At 39.7% G+C, this 27,360-nt stretch overlaps 1 protein-coding gene across 2 annotated transcripts in view; it reads left to right on the forward strand.

Moving 5' to 3' along the window:
- Window positions 1-27,360, forward strand: part of LOC144195132 (ADP-ribosylation factor-like protein 15) — an 84,088-nt gene that overhangs the window by 30,390 nt on the left and 26,338 nt on the right. For both annotated transcript variants that reach the window (XM_077714549.1, XM_077714548.1), the window contains exon 4: window positions 5,300-5,508. In XM_077714549.1, the coding sequence (XP_077570675.1) occupies window positions 5,300-5,508 (209 nt within the window). The remainder of the gene's footprint in view (window positions 1-5,299; window positions 5,509-27,360) is intronic.

The raw sequence follows: 27,360 nt of genomic DNA on the forward strand, positions 1-27,360 counted from the left end.
AAGAAGATAAAACACAAGTACAGTACATACAAAAGAGGCACTTGGAGACCACCAGTGTGAACGCTACCAAATTAGGACAAAGCACATTAGTAAGCAATTCCAAAGAGGTTTTTTCTGGTTTGGGTCAACGACAGTGTGCTGGTTCCTTATTGTGTGTATATGTATGTGTGGGTAACAGTTTTCTTGTGGAGGACATTTTTTATTTAGAGGACTTAGCATAGGGGTGCCTAGTTCATGTATGCAATACAATAAATAGGACCTGTTATCAACTAATCCAAATCTGTTTTGATAGTTTCTTAATGGTTTACAGAAACTTTACATTTGTCTCAATCCTTTTTTGAGGCCCCCAATACCAAGTATGTGATTTGGTGGCGGCTGACAGCTTTATGCAATGAATTATGGATGAAATGTTTACACTTCCCGTATATTTGGTGGTATGAAAACCTACTATGCTTCATTCAACTGTGCGTGACGTAAATGCTTCCTCTGGGGAGCTTATCTTGCGTCTTGTTCCTTTTGATAGTGTTCATAAACAATTTCTCCTGATTAGATGCTTTGTATCATGCTTGACATTTTTGCCTTTCCGGATTTTCAGCTCTCTTCCTGCGCTTGTAAAACAAGTAAACAGGCTAGCATTAGTTTTATGATATTTTGCATTACTTTGCGATGATGCGGAAAAACGATACAAGATGTGAAGGACAGGCATTAGTATTTCTGAGCCGAAAAACATGCTTTACACGCTACATTTGTGGCTTGTCCTGCTCACTCAGCCTTGACTAAGGGACGGGCAGCGGACTCTGTTTGAATGGAATGCAAGGAAAGGCTACCTTGTTGATGATGGAGGAAGGACTATGCATCAAGCACTGCTTTATGCGGTTCTTTAGGAGCAAGAGGTTCGAAAGAGCATTGGAGATACAGATGTTGAATTAATTATTTGCTTGTTGTAAAGATGTATTGCATTTGACTTTTATTTTACGTATGAGAGGAAAGAAAAATGAAGGTAGCTCATGATTTTTCCCCCTAAAAACTCTTTAACTCATTGCCTGTCATTGATAGCGACAATGTATTTACATCTTTTTTTTATTTATTGAAACTTTTGAACAAAGATACATGTGCAAATAATACAATATTTTAGAGTAGGTTCTTTCCTACTTTACATTCAAATTTACAGCAATATTTAAGCTTTTTTTTTATTTTAAGCATTAAAAATATTGACTCTTTAGGCGCCAAAAACACAAGTTGGACATTTGAATATGATGCAAATATGTCATTTTAGTATTGTTTTCCATAGCAAAAGCAAGTATAGAGGTGGAATTCCATTCAATAGTAATCTAATTAGAGATTTTGTAATTATTTAATTGTGATTCATTGGAGTTTAATTGCGTGCGCTATTGTATTTGTCCCCCAAATTTATATATTTTAAAACTATAAATTGATATTACTGAACCCATAAATCAAATATGCAAGACTATTGTTAAATCCTAACAAATGCACCTTTTAACAACTAAACATTTGAATTTATCCTAATTACTCATCAAGCTCCCCTCCTTGTAATAGATTAAAAAAAATAAAAAAATAAAATATACTCTTAAGAGGCGCTTAAGAAAATGTGTACATTTTTCAGTTCCACATTGTTTCTGTGCAAAAAATACATCAACCATTGAATTTGTTCATTACCTTGGTAATCGATTAGTTGTCGATTAATCAAGGCATCATATTGTCATCTTCAACTGAGATCTTACACAAAATTCAATTTCAGAAACTCACACATTTTTAGGCGTTCAATTTTGGTCACGTCTTCACCGAACTTCTGTTATGTATTGTTACAAAGTCTGGTATGTAACGCCCTTTGCATTTAAGTGCATTGGCCCGGATTGTGGTAAGCGCAAGCTGTCCTTCAAACCAGTGTCCAAATACCGCTTACGCTCGCGGAACCCTGACGTATGACGACTGTCATACTTTTTTTTGCGGAAAACATGCATTTGGTGTGAAAAAAACACCATCTTATCCAACTTGGAGATTGAGACACTTGTATCTTATTTTGTCACGTTGTCGCCAAGTATGGCTAAACTGATAAACTGAATCCAATGTTTTCCTCAATTGACTCAAAGGATATGATGTTCATTATAAACCTGAAAAGCGTTTGTCATTCAGCCATTGCCAGGCACAAGGATGTAGGCGGGAGATTCCTCCTGGGATGCAGCGAGGATGCAGCGCGTGTGTGAATGTGTGCATGAGCTGGACTATGACGTGACGTCAAGTCTAGACAGACCATTTCACAGTCTGCTTTGATGCCACACTATAGCAGCTGATGAAGAGGTGGTCCGAATACACCACACACAACACCGTTGTCCTTTAGTCATGCCTGCCATTGCTGGAAGTACAGTGCTTGATTTACCTTGTGCACATGCGGTGTATATTTTTATACAAACTGCAGATTGACAGAAGAAGTGCCGTGTGCAGTGACATTATACACCATAACATAATAATACATTTCCTTTTCTTTGTCAAAACCACAATTTATTCAGCACTAATGATGAAAGCAACTTGATGCCTTATAATCAAAAATATTAGGGAGGTGGGCCGCTAATTCTTAACATACAAACCAAACCTCATCCCTTTTGATCCTATTTACCCTTGCAAGGTGCTTGACATTGAATAATCATGTTTCAGTCCTTTTGTTGAGCATGTACGTTAAATATTTAGAGTTTTCATATGTAATTTGTATAGTCTAGTGCAATATTTTACCTAGATGTGCCATTGGGCTTAACACATGTTTCCCCCCAGGACTTCCTGTTTACTGTTTACTTCCAAACAGCTGTGTTTCCAACGTCACAGCTCCAAATCCACCCTCAGCTTGTTCATCAGCAATGTAATCAAGCTGCCAGAACTGTTCTTCCACCCCCCCAAAATTCTTTTGAGACCATTTTTACTGGACGCCTCTTGTTATTCAATGTGTATCAATTATTTTTATTTTTTAAACCCAGCTCAATGATGACGGTAGACTTCCAATCAACATTCAGACCAATCAGTCTGTATTCATACTATACATTACAAAAAAGGAGAGGAAAGACAGTTAATTGTTGTGTTGTATTATCTTTACTCAGGAATATAATTTTTTAAAACAATTCTGACTTTGGTGTAGGCAGTCTGGTTTTGATTCATTTCATTGTGTCCTGTGGTTGGCTTGCTACCAATTTAGGGTGTTCTATGCCTGCTGCCCATGGTTGGCTGGGATCGGCTCCAGCACCCCCCGCGATAAGCGCTATGAAAAATGAATGCATTTTAAAATAGTGGCAAAAAGAGTAACTATTATGTCATTTTTTGCAAATGTAACAATATTTTGATGAAAATTTAGGATAAATGATCTCGGATTTCTGTAGTCCGATTTTAAAAGCAGATGCTATCTTTGTAATTAATTAGGCTTCAATACTTTCTGTAAAATAGTTACAGTACCTAACATTCATGTTCTAAGAGCATAATCCCTAGCTAAAAATATATGACATGATTTATGTATAAATCCATTAACCATGGAAATAACCGGACAATAAAAGCCCTTCCCGTTAAAATGGTTTGGGCGTTCAACGCAGTCAACAAAGATGAACACAATGTTACTCACATAACGCTAATGATAGGTGCGCAGTCGATTGAGTGCGTGAGAAAATGCTCCAAGTTGTCTGGGAACAGTTGTTAAATTTTTACAACAAGCAAAACTAATCTTAATTGTCACCCGAGATAACAAAATGTTCCTTTTTAGGCTTTTTAAGTCATGTCGAGTAACGTAATTTGTTTATGAAGAACCTTTCGGTAGCTTTCGACCATGTTTTTTTTCCTTCTTTTGTCCTATAGTCATTGACGCCAGCACATCAATCCCTGGACAAGATGTTCCCATTTTCAGCAGTGTTGTTTGTTTTGCCCCTGCGAAGGGTGGGTTTGGGGCGTGGGGGTGGAATAACAGAAAACATGTATATTTTGTACGATTTCACTGGGTAAACCATTGCGTGTGCCGGCTCTCGCTGACCTCCAAGCACACCCAAATAATTGAGAGCGTGTCACATTGATGAAGTTGTTGGAGTCCTTGTTTTAGCTTGTCTTCATCTTCGAGCAAGTATTTCTTGGCCCAGTGCAAGCTGGAGGGACCGGTGGGTGGGCCGCTTTGACGTGTTTTCCTCAGATCAGATGTTAAGCCATTTGATTCCACCGAGACCTTGCGCTGACCCCTTTTTGTTAACTTCTTTCCTCTTTTCAACACTTACACGAGTGTTATACAGCAAATGAATATGTTACGGTGCAAATGTAAAACACTTTCTGCATCTGCGCTGCTTGCCCGAGAGGGGATTTCCCTTGTCCACAAAAGTTTAAAACACCTGCAGTGGTGTGGAGTCAAAGGGTCACTTCGGAATGGGAGGACGTTGTCATTTTTTGAAAAAGAAACCTCCATATTGATGAATTCCTATCTATTCCTAAATAATCCGTAAAAACCCATTCATAGAAATTTTCAATTATTTAATCAATGACTTTTGTACCTTGGAATATGTTGCAAGAATTGACGTCCAGTACAATACAATTGTGAAAGCATTGCCAGAAATTAATTGTTCTTTCATATGGTTGTATGGTGGCGCCCCACATTTATTTTTTTTGCTTAATGCAAAAGCGTGCAGCAATACTACAATATGATGTCAAATGGGGTTAGAAAGTTTTATGGTGGCAGCAATTACCACCTGGACTAGAGGTTCTTTTTAAGGATGAGGACTGACTGTGAATGCTCATTTCTCAGTGACCTAAAATAAAATTCAATAATAAAGTAAGAAAAAATGAATGAACAAAAACATGGCCCCTAATAACACACTAAAGTGATAATTTTATTGAATTATTGAGCTTACCGGCCGGCAATTGACTCTAATGGGCACTCACTTCATTGAAAGTGTGAGGACTGGATGTGATGCTCATTTTTCGGGGACTATTTTTGGTAGATGAAGTTGAAAAAATTACTTAACAAAACAATTAATAACATTATTAATTTGTGCTATGTATGTAACTTGAATGGTATAATCCCCATGCCAACCATAGACTTCTACTTCAATTAAACCGGGAAGACAGGCTGTGAATGCTCATGTTTCTATGTGATCAATGTCTTGCACATCCAGTGTCTTACATTTTCGCAAATTCAAGTTTATTTCAGAAATAATACTACTTCCCTGTGACTCTTTTGCCTCCATTATCTTCCAACAATGACATCAGTAATGACAATGACTCTCTCCGAACGTCGATCATCCAATGGTGTCTCGTCCTTCCACAGGAGCTGACAACATTAAGAAATATTGGTGTCGCTACTACCAGGGGTCGCAGGGTGTCGTCTTTGTATTGGACAGCGCTTCGTCAGACGAAGACCTTGAGGCGGCACGTAATGAGCTACACTCGGCCCTGCAGCACCCTCAGCTCTGCACACTGCCTTTCCTCATCCTCGCCAATCACCAGGACAAGCCTGCTGCAAGGACACCAAACCAGGTAACCCAGGCCTTCGGGGGCCACCTCAGCACGGCATTTCCACTTACTAGAAACCCCCCGCCCCGCCCCCAGCCCCTTCCCACCCCAGCAAATTAAACGCATTCGACCCAAAATGGAGCGTGAAAGGAAATGAGAGCATTTTTATTGGATTCAACTCCATAGTCATAATGTAGCCTCAGACGTATAAGCCAATATTTAACAGACTTAACAGAAGCACAACCGTTCAATGAAGCAAACAGGATGCAGACTATTGATTTATACCCTTGGGATATCACAACCGATATAGTAGACGAATATTTCGTATGAGTATGAACAGCACTGTTTAACAGTTTTAACTAAACCATTTTCATCCATCAAAATGTAATTAAATAAATGCATACGATGAATGCATAAATACATGTAAAAATCAAATGTTTGTTATGAAAAATATAATAGAGATAGTTCTATTGTGTTCCAGATATTTTCAAACAAAAACTAGTAATAAATAATGGACCGTTTTTTACTAAGGGGTGTAAAAAAAGGACACGAGTTTTGAGGTAAACAGTATTGCTAAAAGGTTTTAAATTTATTTTATCTAATCTGATAGCCTTTAAACTTTAGACGATCCAAATGGATGACGAATAATGTGCTAATAAATTGGTCAATTCGTCGTTGCATTTAGAACATTTTAATTGCTAATCAATGATAAGAAATTAATGCATGAAGGTATCAATCAATATATGCGGAAAATGTGACTTTCAACACTAGCTTTTCCAATATTATTATAAAATACACTATAGGAGTTGCGTTACTTTGATTAAATTTAACTGGCTAACTTTAACGCCTAATGTAATATAATGAACTCTATTGGAAGATAACATTAAAATGGTTAAAAAGCAAAATCTACCAAAGTCTTTCCTACACTTGTAAGTCTTCTTCCGTTGTGTGCTTCATTGTACTAAGTTTGCATTTGTGTTGAGGCTCATGCCACTCTGGCTTTTTTCCCTTTACAAAGAATTTGGAATTTGCTAATTGCCAGACATTTCCCAGCCACTGTAGTAGTGGCCTTTACTGCACTCTCATGGCCAATATCCCCACACAAGAGGGTGTAAATTATGGGTTTGAAACCAATCAATAGCATGCATATGATATACTTGTTGAGTTAGTTTCTCTTGCAAAATATGTTGAGAACAACAAGAGCAGCATTGTTGTTTTTCTTTTAGTTGTTTTTATTCCCCTGAACTCAGTCTTGATCCTTCCAAGTAAATTGTCCATGAAACCATTTTTGGGCTCAAGCACACAAATTCCCCCAATGTTTTTTTTTTTTAATGTGTCTACATTTTTTTTAACATTCTTTGGAAGCACGCAAACTTGTTTTGCTATTTGTCAGATTATTGCAGTATCATTTTTAGACTGAACTCATTACGTTTCTGAATCGCTTATCGTCACAAGGGTCACGGGGGTTTGGGGGGTGCTGGAGCCTATCCCTGCTGACTTTGGATACAATGCGGTGGCCAGATAATTCCAGGCCATGTGGAGAAGGTATAGCAATAATATAATGTAATTTATTCTCATGTGCATCATTTGAGTTTATTGAACACGTTGCCTTTGTAACGCTTCATGTGTCGTTATTGAGTAGGAAGTAATCCCACTCATTGCCGACTCAGAAACTTGTATCAAATGTTTGTCTTAGTCGTTGTCAAAAAATTGTTGTTGGGACAAAATATACAAAAGCACAAATGTCATTGAATACTCATGTAGTCGGGTGTGTTGTCACCTCCCTGCAGAACACAATTAATCACTCTTTGTGGAGGCAGGAAAAAAAACAAAGACTGTTCCACCTCTCTTTTCTCATGTGAAGGAGTTTGTAAAATCGAGGTTTCAAATATGTGTCATGGGGGCCAATTGTGTCCAGCTTTTTTAGCTTTTTTCTTTTGACTAGAAAATGAACTAGGGCTTGGCAAACTGGCCAAAATAGGGACGCATAGATCATCTGCCCAGGACTGTTTTTAACGTCCCTGAAGGATTCATTGAGATGGGTACCCGCACAAGCGGCGTCCATTTATGCTCACACGGACCACCGGTGATATGGCCCCTAAGGGATGGGAAATCCGCTCTGGGAAACGATAGTGAGAAAAGTCCTCTAGCAGATTGTGTTATTATGACCCAAAGTGGAACCTTTTGACTGACCCTCAATCTGTTTAACTTGGGTTAAGTCATTAGTATGGATTGATTGCATTTGTGCGCAAGTCACAACAGTCACGGAAAGCCACTAATCTCATTGATGGTTTAAATTGCGAGTGCTTGCGGTGTGACTGAACGCGACAACACTGCTCTCTTTGTTGGCGCCCTGTGAGCTCCACGCCCTGGCTGGCTGGTCTTAGCGTGATGTGTCCTTTGCCATATTTGACCCTGTGTTGTATCCATTTCGGGAAGTATTGACTTTTCGCAACTGTTTGAAAACACCGATGACACGTGTGACTGGCTGATGTGGACGGATGGATGTCGCCCAAAGGCCTCATTTGCACTTTGTCGGAAAGGCCGTGTCAGTTCAACGGGAATGACTTACATAAAGTAGGTCTGCTTCTATTACCGACGTGATGTGTGCCACGCTCGGCTATGTCAAATTCGTCATTGGGGCATTAAAGCTCCAATGACCCTGACGCTATTTTGTGTCTATCTTTTTTATTTATGAACGGATCCTCTATTCTAAGCTTCCTCTGACTACTTTTAAAAACCTGTGCTAGATGCCGACAGATGTCTAATTTTGTTCAACTGGGAGAGAGGCTGGCAGCAAATGATCGCCTCCAGCCTCTCAGTTTAATTGGATTGGATGTATGTTGCCATCAATGGCATCAAAAGTATTTTCATGCCGTCATTGAGTGTTTATAGTTCATTTGATCTGTAACATAGATGCCAAACTTTATTCTCTATTTACCCTTGAACGAGGTGTGCCGTGATTAATCCACAAGAACTTGCCAGAGTTAACTGTTGTGTGGTCGAAAAGTTATGGCAAGCTGTATTATTTGACTTAGTCATTGAGGTTTTTATTATGTTTAAGATTGCATTCTGTTAGCGTGAATGTATTGTCACTGACTCACGGCTGCGTCACTTGAAATTGGGTGACTCACAAAAAAGCGTTGCTGAACTGAAACTGCAACCAGTTACTGCTCACACCACGTGCTTCTTTTGCCTCTGTATTGCTTCCTGTTAATGGCATTGTTGTCATCCCTGTACGCGCTTGGAGAAGTCAGAAAACCGCCAAAGTGTAGCAGCCCCCCGTAGGTTAAACAACATTCGTAGCTCTCTCCAGTTCACGTTGGATAACTTTCTTCACATAAAAGGAGAAATATAAACGGTTTTAAATGAACCATAACCACTCGTCTCACTCCCTAAACATCTCATCAGATTTAACAAGCACAGTCAAAGAGCACACACGCCCTCTACTGTGTAACAGGAAACCTACAGGCAACAATAAAATCACAGTTAAAAATAAATACATTAATAATTAACAAAAAAAATGGGTTCAACACAGGATCAACGTATCCATACCCTTAGAATATACATAGTTACCAAATGTCATTCTGATCCATCCACGAATAACAGTGAAGTAGCCATTTTAGATTGTGTTCACTACAAGAAGAAGAACAAGCAGGTGAGAACTTGACCCCTCCCTAACAGATGGTATAAAAAGAACTTATTCACTGGTCCAGAAAAAAGGATTTGGACATTTTTCTTCGACGAACAATGTCTCTGTACGATCAATTGGAATAGTCGTTGATTTATTTTGTAATTGATTAGTTGTCAATTTGTAGATTAATTGTGGAAACCTCTACTTGTAACTATCCTGGATTTTTTTAGTTATCTGGAATATCCAAAATGGTCATTTTTTCGATTGTAAATGGCTTTATTTATTCGCTGCCATTAACAGTGATGAATGCCCTATCCATTTTGATTGGAAGATCCTGGCAACGATTAATTGACGCACATTTATCAGCATCTGTGGAAGCCAATGAGTTAAACAAGAAGCGCATTCAACTCTTCACCGCACTCACCTGATTACTGCAATCATCAAATTATTAATAAAATGTGTATTTGCTACTGAATTATAAATTCCCCTGCACTGGTAAATTATTCAAAAAATAAGAGGTTCTTCTCAATTGTTTGTCCTGGAATAACTTATTAATGAAGGTCAAGATGCTCCACTAGGGTTCTTAATATTAAATGACAGTTACACTTAGAGTACCCAGGTACATGTCTGGAACATGTCTCACAAGAATCTCAGTGTAAGTGCAGTTGTCTCCCCGCACAGGGTAGAAGTTGAGTTCAAGAAGCAAACAGCATCCATCCCAATGCAAGGTTTTGTTGCCAGTGAACTTATCCCATTTTTAGAGGTGGCTCATAAAGTATATGAGGTGTTTTTCTGTGGATGGAGCTCTATTTGTTGTAAATTTGTTTTCAAATCAAAGCTGGTGTTGATAGCCAAGGCTACACTATTATTTCTTTTATGACATTTCTTAACTTAACTGCTTTCTTCCACTTTTACATCAAAGTAAAGATGAAAACAAAACAATCAGAAAGTTCCCAAAAAATTCTAACGCAGCAAAATACCAAAAATGATGTCACACGTGGGTGGCCTATAGCAGAAACTGTATATACTCAGTATGCTATGCATCTTTTCATTATTCATTAGAAATTCCATTAGCTTTTTACATGTACGTAAGTCATGTTCAGGGTGAGTGCACATTCCTTTTCAGATGTTGTGTGCCATTGGAGGAAACCTTTTTAGAAGCCCAAGCATTTTTTTATGTTCTTTATAGGGTCTTGACACATGTAGAAGACTAACAAGATACAACCAAAAACATTTCGAGCGATACGGTAATTTGCTTGATTTAATGATTCAAATCAACCAAACCCTGTGTAATCAAATTTCTCAGTATGGCCATTATTTAAAAAGATCGGAAGTATTGTGAAAGTTCATAATGCCTTATTTACTATTTAGACTACTACATTTTGATTCCAACATCAATAAACTACAGAAGACGATTAATTTTTCTGGCATGTAGCGTTGGGAACCAAAATGTGGTGTCAATTGGGTAGTAATTTAAAAAAGAAAAAAAAACATTTACTAGGTTCCTGAATTCAGTGCCTTTTTACCACCCACTTGTTTTTTTTTTTTCTTTGTAAACATGCGTGATGTCAGTGACGCTAGCCCTAGTTGATTTAATGGTAGAGTGGAGAGGATCAAGTGAGGAAAAGCAATCAGGAGTTTGGTTGACAGTTGACGCCTCAGTCACGCTATGTTTTGACTGCAGATTTCATGCACCAAAATATGGTTTTAGTTCCCATTTTAAATTTGTTTGAAAAGCGTAATTCTCTTCTGATTTTTAAGCTTTGGACCAAAATGACCACACTGATGTCCTAGATTCTGGCATCTAGAAGAATGCTTTTGGAAAATTCGAGAGCTTACAATCATTACATGGATGCTTTAAAGTTACAGCCCTGATTGAAGCCTGAAAAGAAAAGACATGTTGAGATGGTTTTTAACCGCCTGATTGTGATTTAGACTTTTAGTTTGATTTTGCCGCCATGTGAGTAAAATAATGCTTGGTTTCAGGCATTTATTAGGACAAGAACCCATCTGCCACAGGTCAATTAAATGAATCTCGGAAGACACCAACTGGGTCACAGATTGAGCAAATTTTTGATTTGGTAATATAAGTGAAAACAACCCAAATTCGGTCAGTCTACGTTCTTCCCCGACCGGCCGTGACACTGTATAGAAATGACGTACCCACTTTGACCTCCTTGTCACAGGAACTGCTGTGTTAACTGAAAAGGTGGCTCATTTCCTCAACATACAAACACACAGGCATTGATGCATGCTGTTTTCTGCCTTGTGTACAGTGTGGCATTAGTGAACTTGGGTGTTTCTGGCATTGCCATAGCTGACAGGAGGTGCGTGGTGCTAATATGGCTCTGTAGACCTGTAAAGGCCTCACTGGGGCTCTCTGTGCTAGTGCTGGGTGGGTCTGGAGGAGCTAGAAGGGAACGTGGGACAAAATTCCTTGTTGACATCAATCTCCTGACGTTGGGGGGCCCAAGGAAGCTGGGTAGGAGTGGAGGGAGGTCACCCTGTTGATATAACACCTCAACAAAGCCGGTCTGTTTGGATGGTTGGGCCTAATGGACTGTGTCCAAGAGAAGCGCCTGTTTTTAGAAAACTCTGTCTATGTTCGTGTCAAGAAACGCAGCTCTTGACGGTTGTTAGCGCTTTTTGCTAACTGAGACTGAAACTGGTCATACTCTGTAATCCCTCTGTGCAGACTGCTGTGGGAAATAGATGGAATGACACAAATGATGATGGTGGAAGGTGGGGGGGGACTGGCTTCTATATCCAACCTTAATACCCGTGGCGGCAGCTTCACTCGAAAATCAAGAGTTTGAAGAATAAAACTTTAATGTCCAAACTCCCCAGATGACAGAACAGATCACCCCCGTCAGTCGAGCACGTCACTCTTCCGAATCCAAAGTAATCTGGTCCTGAATCATTTCTTTAAACTATATCCACTGTGAAGAAAACAATGCCTGGTATGAATCGGAGAACATCTGTTTTCACTGAACAAAATCAAGATCTGCTTCTGCAGTGCAACTCAAAACGGTTATCACCTTACAGGTCCAGAAAGGTGAATTACTACGAATGACATCAACTCTTTTAAAACATTTTTTTTCCTGTATTGAAGTCCAAGCAGTAATGGGAAGCAGAGTGGAGAAACTGACTAAATTTCAATGCCTTAGCAGCAAGCATGCAAAAAAATATAATTATCAATTTGCCATGTTTTGAAAGTAACAGACGAAAACTCTGACGCAAACAGTTTGTACGGCTCGCTTATGTGCTTTCAGATCACCCAAGGAGTCATTTTCCCTGAAAAGGAAGTCATTCTCTTAGCTCCTCTTGACCGCTGTTGACACTATTGCGCGCCCAATTGAGAACTTCTCTTCCTTTGTCTTCTTTGGTGGTTGCACATCGGAATAAACATTCCAAATGTGGTTTTGGGTAAAGGCTTTAGTCCAAGGATTTTTCTTGTATAGATTATAGATTGTAGTTTTTTGTGGTTGCAATTTATTTGTGCATTGTTTGGGTTTAATGAATTATGAGTTTTTGTTTCAGGAAGGGACATATCCTGAATAATATTTGTGACTTTCAATTATTGTATTTTCACGACTATAATGTGCACTTAGAAGTCTTAAATTTTCTCCAAAATAGACAGGGCGCCTTATAATCCAGTGTGCTTTATATATGGAAAAAAATGTCATTAATTGAGCCTGCGCCTTATATTTATGAAAATACGGTAGTTGTCAATTAGTCCACTAATCGTGGTATTCCTTTTTGGAGACGTAATGACCCTCTGAATGAAATGGACCATGACATAGATGAATTTGACCGCCGTGTACCAACCACACTCGTGTATTTTCACTCATTGCTTGCCCTAAAGGAAGCAATTCTTCGCTCTCAGCCTGTCCTAGTCAAAATGTTTTAGACGTGTGGCGCTGTCAAAGCCGTGGAGTTAATTGGGGCCCTGGTGATGGTACTTGGAGAGCAAAGATTCTTTCTGGTGGTACTTGAAATGTACATGTGAGAATATTTGAAAACTCCACACTTGGGCTTTGATCAGAAAGAGTGGTATTGTTTGTGACTGTCAAGAGATGGAGACATCCTGTTCTGTGATTGGTGCAGTGACAGCCATCAGTGACGCCACTGCTCGTAGATTAGGAGGGTGGCTGGGTCATGGTTTAGGGAAGTAATTGTTAGCCAGCTTTTTTGTCTCTATTTCAGTAAGCCTGATAATAAAGTGGGTGGAGTGGGGCCATGGGGGTTGGGCCCAGCTCCCTGTTTGATCATTGATCTCCATGACCCCATTTGAAGGGTCTTAATCTCTCAGTTGACCTCCTCCAGGATATTTTTGAGGGAGGGTGACAGGGGTGGATGTTTACTGGGAACCATCAAGAGTGAGGATACTGTGGTGAAAGTGATTGTGGGGTGTGGGGTATTTTTCCACATGAGTGGAGAGTGGTGTAATGAGCCTGGGAGGTCTGTGAATCCATCCAAGGCAGGATGTGTGTGAAGAAATGTGGTAGGGGCGAACAGGGTTGATTGTCACAGAGGATTGTTCTTTCATGGGTATACTCCGATCAATACATCTTAGCAGAGTTGTTGGGTGCCGCCGATTGCGCTAGACGTCCAGTCCATTTTGAGTAGGAGGGCTGACAGCTATTATTCGTGAATAATTGCTGCCATACATCCCATTAAAGGCTCTGAAACATGAGCGTTCACTGTCAGTCCTCCAAGTTCAAATTAAATTGGCAGGTATTTGACATCGTTTCAGTTTTTTGACCGTTTTTCTGTTGGTTTTTTTTAACAGTAATTTAATATCTTTTGAAGACATCACAACAATTTTTGACTACTATCCGCATTGGGACATTTGTTCTCAGTGACTTTTTACACCCCCTTGTTATGGTCAAGTCAAACATTAAACCCGTGTGACAACCAACCTTGTTTTCCCCTACATGTACATTTCCAGCTATGGCGGTTTTTAAAAAGAGGAGGAAACAGATTTCAAGTGGGAAAAGGCTTTATGGGGGTACTATAATTTGAGCTCAGGTGAGATAATTAAGCTGCTTTTCTGAAGACCATCAAATGAGGGTGTTTTCAGAAAAGGTGTGTAGCTCTAACATGTCTGTCCTTGAGAGCATTTGCAGATGTCAGCAATCAAACTGTCGTGTTTTACACTAATAAACCTTTCTGCTCTTGGGATGTCAAAGTGAGCAAGTCAGTGCTCACACTTGGGAGTAGAACTACTAAGTCACCTATGTGCACTAGCGCCAGCTTCATTAATAACAGGTCACAGTCAAGCCCATTATTTTATATTGTTTACCTAAGCAAATCTTAAAATTGGGCAACTGGATGTTGATGCTCGGAGGGAAACAACTTTGATAGGTGGTTTGTGGTAATGACAGACGGATACGCCTCCTGACTTGTTGTTTTGAGGTGAGATAGAAATCTTGAAAAGAGTCCCAAAATGTTCACGCTGCGATTACACCAGCACGGCTAAAAGGAACCCAAGTCTAACATTAAACAAAGATTGGTAGTGCAGCAGAACGCTTTGCTCCAGACTCCCTCCCATTTATCGCTCTGGCAATCGTCTGGGATTGTTTTATCAGCAAGTTATACTATACAAGTCTGGAGTTATGCTTGTGTGTGTTTGTAACTGTCAAAAAAGGCATACAGAAGCGCGCCTTAGTAAGTGTTCCAAGTCGGCTAGAGCAGTTGTTGCGTCATTAATGAGCATTGAAAGAAATCTCTTGTGAAATTTTGATTTGCAATTTAGCATTAAAATTCAGTTTTTTTTAATTTATTTTACTAATATTATTTGCTCCGGCATCCACATTCAGGGGTTGATGTATGTTTTCTTAGACGATTAAGTGCACACAAGTATATTGACGCAAGTGCCGTATATTGACGCAATGACGATCCAAGCTCTATCCAAAACATTTTACTTAAAGCATCTGCATTCCTTCATGACACAACCACCTCCAGATGTTTAACACTGGCGTTGTAACCCCCATCCCACGCGCATTTACTTCTAAAGATGCCGAGCAACTTTTGTTTTGGATATGTTTCCTCTTTGCTGCCCTGTGTCAAATGTTTTTTCTGTCGTGAATATTGCATGAAACAACAAGGGAACTTAACCTCATGAATAAAAATGTTCCCCTCAATTACATGTAAACTAAAGACAAATATTGTTCTTTTTTGGGAGGATGAAAACACACAACGGTGGACTCATCACATGAGCAACACTTCTTGATGTCACTTTTTCAGTTAAATGTCATTTTTAAATATTTAATAAAAGAATAGTTCCTTTTTTGCGCTCCATTCCTGAACCATCCTACCCCAGCAATAGCAGACATGACTGATCTGCAAGCTTGTCAGGTAGCATCAGTGCAAAGCTGGTGCCATGTGACGCCCCCGGCGGCTTGCCAAAAGCTAATTGTGCTAATTGGCGAGCGCCAATCCCGTAACAAGGCTTTGAGGGGCGACCCACCGACACAGATGAAAGCTCACAGATTTGTCTTGTGTCAAGGACTTGCGGGTAATCGGCGCGTCCAATGACCTGCAGGCCAGGAGGGCAGGAATGAGATGGTGTCTGTGGAGGGTGAAGAAGCAAAGGGACTAGAACTAAAGATTCCACCTTAACACTAGCTTTAAATAGGATTCCAATGTCATTGCGGAAACTTTTCAACTAAAAATCATGCTTTGAAATTGGAGAAATGTACATCGGATTGTTTTGTCATATATTTCTGCTGTTTTCAAATGGTAGCCTCAGACAAGTAGAGGTAAATAAACAGTCTATTTTTTTTAGTTTACGAGGTTAGTACCTAGTATCTGCAGTATTAATAACCTTCCAACAAGGGCCCCTTTCCTAAATTCTCTTTCGGGTATCTCGCTATCGGGTATTGCTCCATTCATTCATTTTCCCAACCCTTATCCTCACAAGGGTCGTGGGGGTGCTGGAGCTTATCCCAGCTAACTATGGGCACTAAGCAGGGGACAACCCGAATCGGTGGCCAGGCAATTGCAGGGCAACCATTCATGTCCACATTAATACATGGGGGTAATTTACATTGTTCAAACAGCCTACCAAGCATGACTTAGGGATCTAGGAGGATACCGGAGTACCCTGAGAAAACCCACACAAACCCAGGTAGAGCATGTAAACTCCACACAGTGAGGACTGACCAGGGATCGAATCCTTGACGCCAGAACTGTGAGGCCGACGCGCTAACCACTCGTCTGCCGGGTATTCCGTCAATAAAGAAATATGTTCTCCTGACCACCTGTTTTTCAGCATCTGCCGCTACTATTTTCTCATCCAATATCTTGGCAATGAAAAAACAGCTAATCAAAGTGTGAATTATTTCAATATTTCAGATATTATGACTTATTGCATGATGCTATTTTTCCGTATACTTCTTGTAATCGCTAGCGCAACATTCTCTTACTGGCGGTGTTTACAAAATGCAGTTTTTTTGTATAGTTGTGAGCAAAAATTGCTGTCTCTGGGTTGATGGATGAGTCCGGAAAGCAGACATAGCTCTCCCAAGAGCTTTAGCAGTCACTAGGTCATTTTACTTTTGCAGCTTTAGTGTTCTGATAGCCTTAGCTTGGGGCAGAGAGTGTACAAGGGGGTGGGTGCTGTTTCTGAGTTCTTACATGGCTCTCTCTAATGGTCAACAGTGAATATATTACCCATTTATTAACACATGTTCATTAGTTGACTGAAGCGAATACTAATGACTGCGGCATCCTGTTTCCAAAAATTCTTCTTTCCACACCCACACTACTTTGAAATTTGAAACGTTTTCAGGACTCGTTGTTTTATCGTCTGCCTACTTGATATACGTATGTACACGAATAGGCCCATAATCATGTCAAGGCATCCATGCTCTGGTATTTAGTGCATTATGATACATTTCCGGTAGTTATGGAGTTAGGCAGTGTGATTTTGAGGGTCAGCTTTGTTTAGACTCTTTCTGTGCCATTGACGGCGATAAACGTCTAATCTATTTAAACCCGGAGAGGTTGGCAGTGAATAAAATGACATACTTTGGAATGGTAATTATAAGACTACAAGTAAAAATTAAATAGGAAGGAATGGTCTTGGTTTAGTGCCATTGATGAGGATGGACAGCTCATCCATTAAAAAACATAATCATTCATTGCTAATTTGTTTATTTTATTAAATTTGAAGTATTTATCAGTATTTAAAATATATTTTAGTTATTTTTCATATCACTTTTAACCTGCCCCGCACCCTCTTTGTGTTACTTTTGAATGTCTAGTACTGCCAATGCCATTGAAACACGATTCTCCGCAGGCATTGGCAGTCAATGGGTTAATAGTTGCAGTTTCTCAATCGACATGTCGCAACTGTGAATCGAAATGGTTTCCGACTACACTTGGATTGTTTTGACCTAAAAAGCAAAAGATCCACGTGGGTCTTTTGTCTGTTTGAGTTTTTTTTCTTCCATCTTTTTCTAACCCAGAAGGACCGAAAGATTCTAATATAGGCACAGCATGATGGAACTTTTTAGACGAGTCTTATTGCATTACAGTGAATGTGTTTCTCTCCTTGGCATTGAATTGAAAAAGGTAATTAAATTCACTTTACTCTGTAATCAAGTGTGAAATAGATAATTACCTAATCATAGGAGATTTCTTTCTACATCCCTGCATTGGATAATATCTAGACCTTGACAGTTTCTGGCTCGCCGTGTCCGTTCAACTATTTAACATGGCAGGGTAGACATGCTCGTATAATAAAACGTAACAAAACGTCAAACTCCCCAGCGGCTCATTCAACAAAGCCGTACGGCCGCTCATTGAAAGATCAAACGCAGCTCGCGCTTTGACTTGATCACCCCTCTGACAGCTGATGTCGGACTGCTCGATCTGCCAGTGCCAGAAATCAAATGAATACGCAGAATACTTGGCATGTCACTCTTCCCCAGTGAGATGTAGCCACATGAACATGTAAACTGTCTGAGTTTTGCAGACATGGCTGCAGGGCAGGGGGAATTACACTGTCACACAGAGGATATGGAGCTGCCGTGACATCCTCTTGGCACATAGTTGAAGGCCATCCAGGTGGAAATGGCTACGCTCTGCCAGGAGCGAGGTGGGAAGGGAGGGAAAGAGGCGCTTATGTTGTGTTGCATCTGCATCATCCAGGAACCGCTTTCATGTGGATTATTTGCTTTTACCTGTTGTAACTGTCACTCGCAAGGGAAGTGTTTAGTGTTAATCACTGGAAATGTTAGCAGATGGTGAGCAGTTTCTTCTCTTCCATGACATATGGGTGTCATTAGTGTGCTGCGCTAATGGCATTTAATATCACATAAAAGAAATGCATATCTCGATAATGAGATATATCATTGGGTCAAAATGGCGTGTCTCATATCTTAACTTTTAATATGTGAAACAAATAACACTTTTTTTCATTGATTACCAGACTCATTGACAGCTCTTCTGATATTCGATTAATCATTTTGAAACATTACATGCTCTGAAAATGGCATAAACTATCTTTAAACTGATTTAAATTCACGGCAAAAGGTTGAAAAGAGCCACATAATCACAAATAACAATGGAAGAGTGTAAATAATCTCCCATTTAAATGTTTTTTTCTTTAAATTTAAATAAATATTGACCTAAGAACTGTATATTTTAAAATCATCATTAATTCATTCCAAAATATATATAAAAAAACATAACATTTTTAGCTTTATTTTTTCAATCAAAAACAAAGTAATAAATCTATGATTTTTTTGCTAGTTTTAAATTTAAAAATAAAACAAACTATTGATTTTTTATAAAGATGTATTTGCACATTAAACATTAATTAAAATGACATCTGGTTTTCTTTGGAAAATAATGGCCTACATAGACAACATTTCTCTAATCAGATTAAAATTATGATTGGATGCTCCAACATGGACAGGCTAGAATTATCTGAATAGAATGTGTACATAAAACATTTTCATTCCAATCCAAATAAATGTTTCCGACAATTATTCACTCACATAGTTTCATATTGATCAATGTCCACCTATTGTAATTGCGTAATTTTTAACTCTAAATTCCCATTTTCAACTCAAATGTTTGGACCAATATTTTGATTACAAAATATTTTACAAAAAGTTATTTGGAAACCTCTCTACACAGCTTAGTTTTTGCCTGTATACCTCGACAATTTATGGCCCTTTGGAAGACAAGAGAAGCTCTGCAACGTAACATGATGTAACCTGAATTTCATGGCGTGCCTTTGGAAATGTCTGTGGATATAAATTTTGATGACAGGATTGGCCCGGCAATCAAAGCGCAGTATATTCCTCATTGTACTCTTGACAGATACTTTCCTCTTCCAGTTCCAATGACGATGGACTGCGAACATTTTAATCGTTGAAACAAATCAATCAATTCAATGAATCGTCAATGATATACATGTACATTACAACATACTAAAGCATTTTTAGTAGTCAAATTATGCCTCATTGGCTACCATTTTCTGCTTAGGTTTCATGGACGGAAGCTGTTCAAACTTAAATTGTCCTCTCTTGTCAGGTTACGTCTGCAAATCAGACGATGGAATTATTAGTTTTTTCTACGCGCACATAGTATTTGTAGTTCCCACGGGCCACAAAAATACCCTCAGTATTGAAATGGTGTCTCTGTGAGAAACTATTTTTTATATTCAATTATATATCCTGATGAAAAATTATGCCGGTTTTGGAAAATTGTATCAACAACTTCCAAATAGGTCCAAGACGCGTTTTGGCAACATTCACGAACAAGTGGTCATGCTGCCTTCCTCTTAACTCATGAAGCACATAAACGAATGGAGCCCAAGCGTTTTGCTTAGTTTATCACAAATCTTCAAAAGTGTCAACATGGCTACTGAGATGGCAACTATATTTTAAACAGCAGCAAAGGGAGCAGGTCTGAGGTGGCAAGAATTTAGTGGTGCTGCCCTTAATTGTAGCCAGTGTTTAATATCTTAAGATGGTTGCTTTGGGGAATGCAATTTCTGTTATGTCGGACAAAATTTTTTTTTTGCTGGTATAGGGCATTAATTTACCTTTTTGACTGCCATTGCCATTGAAAATAGCAAAAATAGACCCTTGTACTATAAGGGGTTAATTCGTCAACTTTTAAACTGCGGTCCACTGTAGTGACCTATTTTAGCGTCTGGACTGAAACCTTCCTGAAACTAAAATTATTGGATCCCTGTCTTCTTAAAAATAAATTGAAGACTGCTTGGAGCATTTTTTTTCAGTCGAGGTGGGTGGTGTGTCCCTGTCCAATGTCCTCGTCTGTCCCTGTCTGGGCAGCCCACCCCTCTACCTTGCTAGCACGGCATCCTTTTGGAGGCCCGGCTTGTCTGAACCCAAACAAGAGTTCTATTTGTTCTGCCAGGGATGGAACTGCACTCAGCCATCTTTAGTGGTGTCTCTGCCAAGCCCCCTGGATGCCAAACCTGTGGGCCTTACTCATATGCCAGCTCTTTTTTTACGCTTTCTTTTCACCCTGTCTGCCTCGTAACAGTCTCTGCCAAGGGTCCCAAGAAGGAGCCATCTGTGTGCTTACGTGATAGGGAACCTACAATTAAAGTATAGCCTGATGGCTATTGTCATTCTCTGTTTTGGACCAACACTATATTGAAAACGATTCAAACTAGATACTGTTAACGTGAACCAAAAGGGCGATTCACAACATGCCTCGTTGACCGACACTCTTCCATCAGCATTGTGTGTGAGATGGATGAGTGATTGTGTGTAAACACAACATAGAGCCACGGCTCTGTCCACAGCACACAACCAATGTGGAACTGTTCAGAATGCTCTTGAAGTACTTAAGAAAATACAAGCTGCTGATTGCAATCTTTGGGTCGACTGTTATCGCAACTCAAAACAATCCTTGTTCATTCACAGGATAACCAGGCAAACAGGAAAACTTTAACTCACCTTTTTTTAAAGTAATATTCAATCAAGCTTTAGCGTGGACTAAATGGTGGAAGTCAGATCCAGTTCGGAATCTTTATTTTAGCTGTTTGACTTTTGATATATAGCTTTCAAACGCTCTGTGTCACAAACATCAGGAGCATCAGCATGACCGAAAAAGTGGGCGGTGAGGCACAGACGGGGAAGGCTTCCTTGGGTGAGCGTCGAAATTGAAGAAAGGGTAGTCATCTGTTTTGTCTGCTACATTACCCATGAATGAGGCCTAACCACGTTGGCCCGATTCACAGAGGATGCACTCTGGCCTCAGGAAACAAAGAAAGGGCACAGCCAGTCACTTTGGAGCACTTAAAGACACCCCTTCTTCTTCTACATAAACTGTAAGAAAAAGTAATTTGTCACTTGTCCTTTGTGTACAATCAATTGCTCCATTGAAAACTGGACATGATTCTATGTTCTGGCAAAATGTACATGATTTAAGAGTGTTGCCATACAAGAAAAGACAGTGTTCAACTCCACTCAGATTTTTTTTGCAGTTTCTGACTATTTACATCCATCAAAAAGCACATTAGTGTGTGCTATGGTCAGCTATATGGCAATATGAAATTTGCGCCACCTGGTTGGTCTCTGTGGCTAATAAGGCATCATTAGGCGGTGTGGGATTAGCTGGAAGGGCCGTTTGACACCGGAAAATATTGAATTGGTGTCTTGGGCCAGGTATGAACATAAATCCTATTGGGCGCATTTTTTGTATCGTATCACTAGGTAGCATTGTTCTTTGAGACATGGTGTAATCAAGCAACATTTCTACTGCAGAGGACATGTTTTGACATTATTGTTATAGCACAAGCTTTATGTCTATGGTGCTATTTGTTGACATTATTAGTAGTGCACCACATCCAAAACAATTCAATCCTATACTCTATAGCAGGGGTCAAGATATTTTTTGACCGAGAGAGCCATAAACAAATCATGTTTTTAAATGTAATTCCTAGAGAGCCGGGCAGGCTAAACAGGTTTATAGTACAATAAGTATCTAAATTATTTTAATAACATTATTACACCGCTGCTAAACAATGAGTATATGCAGCACGTGCAAGGGAGTCTAATGAAATGAAAAATTATGACTAAAGCAGGACCAGAGTTCGTGTCAGCACCATTTAAATTTTGATTTGCCAATGCAGTGTTCTCATTGATCAATGGAGTGCATTCGAGGTAATGAAGCGAGCGCAGAGATGTGCCAACGCTTTGCTCCCATTGGGCAATGTAGTGGGACTAGAGTGAGTTTCGCCGCCACTTTGATGTGCCAACGAGGGGATTTTATTGTTGTGCTCGGGACTCGGTTATCTCACCATCAGGTTCCACATTTTAGCTTGCAGGTCAGCGGAGAGTCATATGCACCCATCAAAAGAGAAATGTCTGGCTCGCGAGCCATATGTTACCCATCTCTGCTCCATAGTCTTCTTTTGTGTAATCTGTAACAGTTATTTGTCCTTGATGCTACCCCTCAGGTTTAACTTGTGCTTGGTAAGAGGAAGATGAGCGGACCTAGCAGACGTATCAGATGAAATTATTCAGATAGATCCACACAGTCACAGGGGAAAGTGGAAAATACCCTTGCTGTGGCCAGTGGGTAGATTTTAGAACTTTACAAATGTATTTTACTTGATGTAAAGAGGAAAAAGATAAAATGCTGAGTTTTGAGACTTCGACCACATGAGAAGTGCACTCTGGCACAGACATGCAGGAGGAGAAGAGAGTCTCCCAAAGTTGGAAAGTAAAGGTCTCACCCATCTAAACAATATATTTTTAAGAGGGACTGAGCGTTCTAGCTTGAAGATTAACTTGTTCTTCTGGAAAACTTACTCATCAGGACTCTCTCAGAAGTACTTCCAGATTACGGTTTAGAAAAGTATTTCCAGATCAGACTTTAGAAATATTTTTCCCCCTAAAATCAGGGGCAAAATGGTTCATCACCTGTTTGTTTGTCACGCATGTTCTCATCTGTGCCATTGGGCAAACACCTTATAAACATGCAGCTATCTGATCCATGTTCACAGCTCACTTTACTCTTGGAAACTAGCGGCTCCTTAATGGGGACGTCCGGGCTGGCATGGACATGTCCGGACTTGTTGTCCAGCCTTTGCCCCCGCCAATAACCGGAGGCCCTCCCTGTGAATCAGAGGCATGTCTTGTAAGAGATATGTTAACCTTTGAAGCACATTGGGCAATGTTACCCTCAGTTACTATGTAGAGGATCTGATTATAGCCCTATAGTGACATATTATGTGGTTAAGACATGTCCATGACCTCAGTGCAACATGATTATGCTCTAGGCTTAACCCAAGGCACCAGAGGGGAGTCAAGGGTCTGCATTCCTCAATGTGAGTATTATGATCTCATGGACTTCAGTGAAATTGATTCAGGTTTCCTTGATCTGTCTGTGGTATGTGCTAAATACTCTGCCGCGCATCCGACATAGAGGTCAAAAATGGGTGTAGAAATTGCAGGAATGACTCAAACGTTGGTCTCAAGCGGTGATCCTGTAGATAAATGTGCTATGTGTTGTACGTGCAAAACAAACCGCATCAAGAGGAGGAGGCGAACATTTTTGGTATTCAGATGAGCAGCTCCAGGCTAGAGTTGATGCGCCCAGACATTTCAAGATATGGTTTGTTCTGCAGAGCAAGACTGCGAGCACAACTATTCAGTGCAGACAGTATTGTGTGGGACTTGGCAGACACCCCCTGAAGCGTCTTCTGAAAGAGGTTACCTTGTTTGCCCCTTGAGCTATTTTCGCTGTGCTTGTGTCTGGACTCGCAAATCTGTGAAAATACTCCTCACCGAGCTTATCTCTACCTTCCTCTCGTCTATCTGTGGCCGCCGTGACGTCAACCTACGCCAGGTAGCCAAAGCGCCCAGCGTTTATTGAATACAAATTATTTACACACCTGCATCGCGGCACATTCCTGATTACGAGCGCTAATGGGATGGGCACTCTGGCGGGATTAGTATAGCCTTGGGGCCTACACCTGAACTGCTGTGTAACCCCTATGCAAACACCTTCTTGCTCAGACGGAAATAGCTGCTGAAATGTTCACTGTAACCTACCAGTGTCAGTTTTCTTTTGGAATATTAGACATAAACGCCAAATACTGTCTGAAATCTCCCTGAAATATTGCATGAACAAATATTGAAGGCTCTTTTGGTAGGCTTGTTGGAATCGTCCCCGATATACTTTGAGTTATATATATTAACAAACCAGTCTTGTGCCCCATGCAGTAATTGCATCTCAAGTCACAGCGTGGGTGAAGCTGATTGTTGTCAATTTACCACTTGAATGTTTCCTTTCCAAATTTTCACAACCATTTTTTCAGCTATTTTTCCTCTCCTAGATGATTAAGTACAAATTTGGAGCGTTTTGCCCGGAGTGCTGTATTGCATTCTAGCACAAAGATATATGGTAGGCTGTTCCTCTGCCTTGTTGTTTGTTTGGCTTTTTTTTAAATTAATTTTTGAAAAATCATTTCACTATCTGAAGTAGAAAATCACATTAGATGAATGAATTTTCATTAAAATCGTGAGTTATCTAACACCATATCCCCGCGGCACTAAGGTGTGATAGCAAAACCACGAACCAAACATGTAGGGGGATGACTCAGCTCATCGCGACTTGATTAGGACAAACATTGAAGGTCTATAATGTGACGTGAGTTTCCTCTTGGGGAGTGGACACATTGTTGCACTCTGTGTCACGAGCTGTTGACTTTGCCAGTGGAAGCGCTGGTCAGACATTGCAAAGGTGCAATTTGCACCCTGTTTGCAATTGACCCAATTCCACTTTTTTTCCAGAACAACCTGAACATTTTTTAATAAAGACATGTATATTTTTAATTATCAGTGCTAAATCGCTCTGAACAGATCCCTCGTTAAAAATTAGGTTGATTATAGCTTGTAGTTCTACTGCATGTACTCCTTCCTTCTCCATTACTTTTTTATTTTTAAGAACAGTTGGATTGAGTTCAATTTCTTTTCACAAAATAAAAAAAATAAAAAGGGTAAAAACCAGTTACATGTTTAAAAAAAACATTTAATAAAAATGTAAGATTATGAATTGCATGAGGTTAAATAAGACATTCAATCATGGCTATCTATTTTATGAAACAGTAATAACAATACAATAATTGTTTTATTTTAATAAATAGTAGTATTGTGTTTCTTTGAAAATGTTCCCAAAGTTACAAAACACGGCAACGTAAAAAGAGGGAATGGTGTTGCTGTCTTCTTCCAGGTAAAACTGATTAGACACCGCTCATCGTCAAAGGCAGCTCAGGAGTCACCTGTTATTGATTTTGAGATCTTCTTGAAACATCCATTGATAGTATATGTCCCCAGTGACACGAAATATTGATCTGAATCTTGTTTTGGCATTGGAGTGTGCAGATTTTTCTAGGATTGCCTAACATGAGGAGAAATGTAGAATTGACGATGGTATCAGATGATCTTTGAGTGGAACATGTTACATCCTGACTCCAAACAACTCCATCTTGTCGGCATCCAAAAGTGTGTCTGGATTTTTCTGATTGATTTATTTCTTTGCATACTTGGTTAGAGATCATGATTCATAGCCCTGTTTACACTCAAAATAGGAAGGTAATATCAACGTGCTAACTACTCAGCCACCGGGCTTCCCCCAATCACATTGTCATACTCATAATCTGGTAATTCATTAAAAAGTGATTTTTCAGTTTATATTAGAATATTCGGGTGGTGACTCAGTGGTCCCCTCTGCCCTTGGCTTTGTCCGGGTTTGATTTCTGGTTGTGTGGGTTGTGTCAGGAAGGGCATTTCACATGAATCTTGTTTGAAGTAGGGCTGGACAATGATTTTAATTTCAATTAATCGTGTGAGATTAGCCGCTATTAATCCCGTCAGATTAGCTGCTATTAATCGCGTGAGATTAGCTGCTATTAATCGCATTGTCATACAATCCAATGAAGAATTGATAAATAGGATTTAGTCATTTTATTTTTAATGTGCTGCCATTTTAAATAAATTAATCTATGGTAATTTATTGGAATCACCAAATGTGTGGTGAAAATGAATATTTAGATTAATATGTTAACTCAATAAACTTTCCCCGACACAGTTGACGGACAATGACAATGGTATCAAAATCTATTTCAATGTCAAGTAATGATTCATTTTGTCCTCTTTTTGAGTTTTTTTTTAAAAGTTTCTGGAAAGTTTCAGTAACAGATGTGGTCACAATATCGTATTAGATTAATCGTAAAACCTTGGATTGAATCAATTTGTGGCAGAGATACGAAATGTTTTTTTTTTACACCACCACTACTTGCAGAGTGGTATTGAGTTGTAGAAAAACAAAGATATGATTATTATACAGCAAGAAACCTTCAATCAAACAATTGCTGCCAGTCCTTGCAGATCCAAATTGAAAGACAATGATTGTGTAGTTTTTTGTGAACTGGATCTATTTACCTTCTATTGGCAATGACAGATGTCCATTTCTTTTACACTTGGAGGATTATCTATCAAGGCTCATTTTTCAGTGTGATTTTTCAGTCAGTCATATGAATTGGTCTGCCCGTGTTGTGTGTTGGTTACACGTGCACCGCAATTTCCATTTTTTTTTGAATCCATAACTCATTGCACACGTTGGGGTATTCATGTTTCCATCCATTTGGGGCTAGTTTTGATCTAGTTTGCGGACAAAGTTTGGGAAAATGTTACGATTGGAAAATGGACTTCACAGCTTTCAGCTTCTGAAAGTCCACCTCGCAACAGTGACCGAATCCCTCGGTCCGCGGCCAACTTTGCCGGTCAGAAAATCAATTCGGAAGCGGCTGGTCGACGAGCGTCCTCCATCACATTAATGCTGCCGGCCAAGTCGCAGGTCCTGGCGCACGTCGGGTGGTGGCTGTGCCGCGTGACTCATGCGGCGCCCAGTGTCTGAAAGTTTCGTCAAACGTCTGGCACATGGCGCGTGTGTCATCGGGCCGGTGACGCGCGTGGCTCTAAATTCTGCGGCGCTTGCTGATTGGCCGCGGCCTGGATGAGGCACAGGTGAGGGCCAATCAATGAACCTTTGGAAGGAAACAACACAGCGTGAGCAACTCTGTCACCAAATGTCCCAAGTTACTTGTTAAGATCAGCCTTATTATACCTTGCACTTGCGTCACTGCTGATGGGAAATGTTGATTTTATATTTCCAGCTCATTCACAGTTGCAAACAAAGTCAAAGTGTCAGATTAGTCACTAGAAAATATGCGGATG

This window comes from Stigmatopora nigra, chromosome 4 (genome assembly GCF_051989575.1).
Source record: "Stigmatopora nigra isolate UIUO_SnigA chromosome 4, RoL_Snig_1.1, whole genome shotgun sequence".
NCBI lineage: Eukaryota > Metazoa > Chordata > Actinopteri > Syngnathiformes > Syngnathidae > Stigmatopora > Stigmatopora nigra.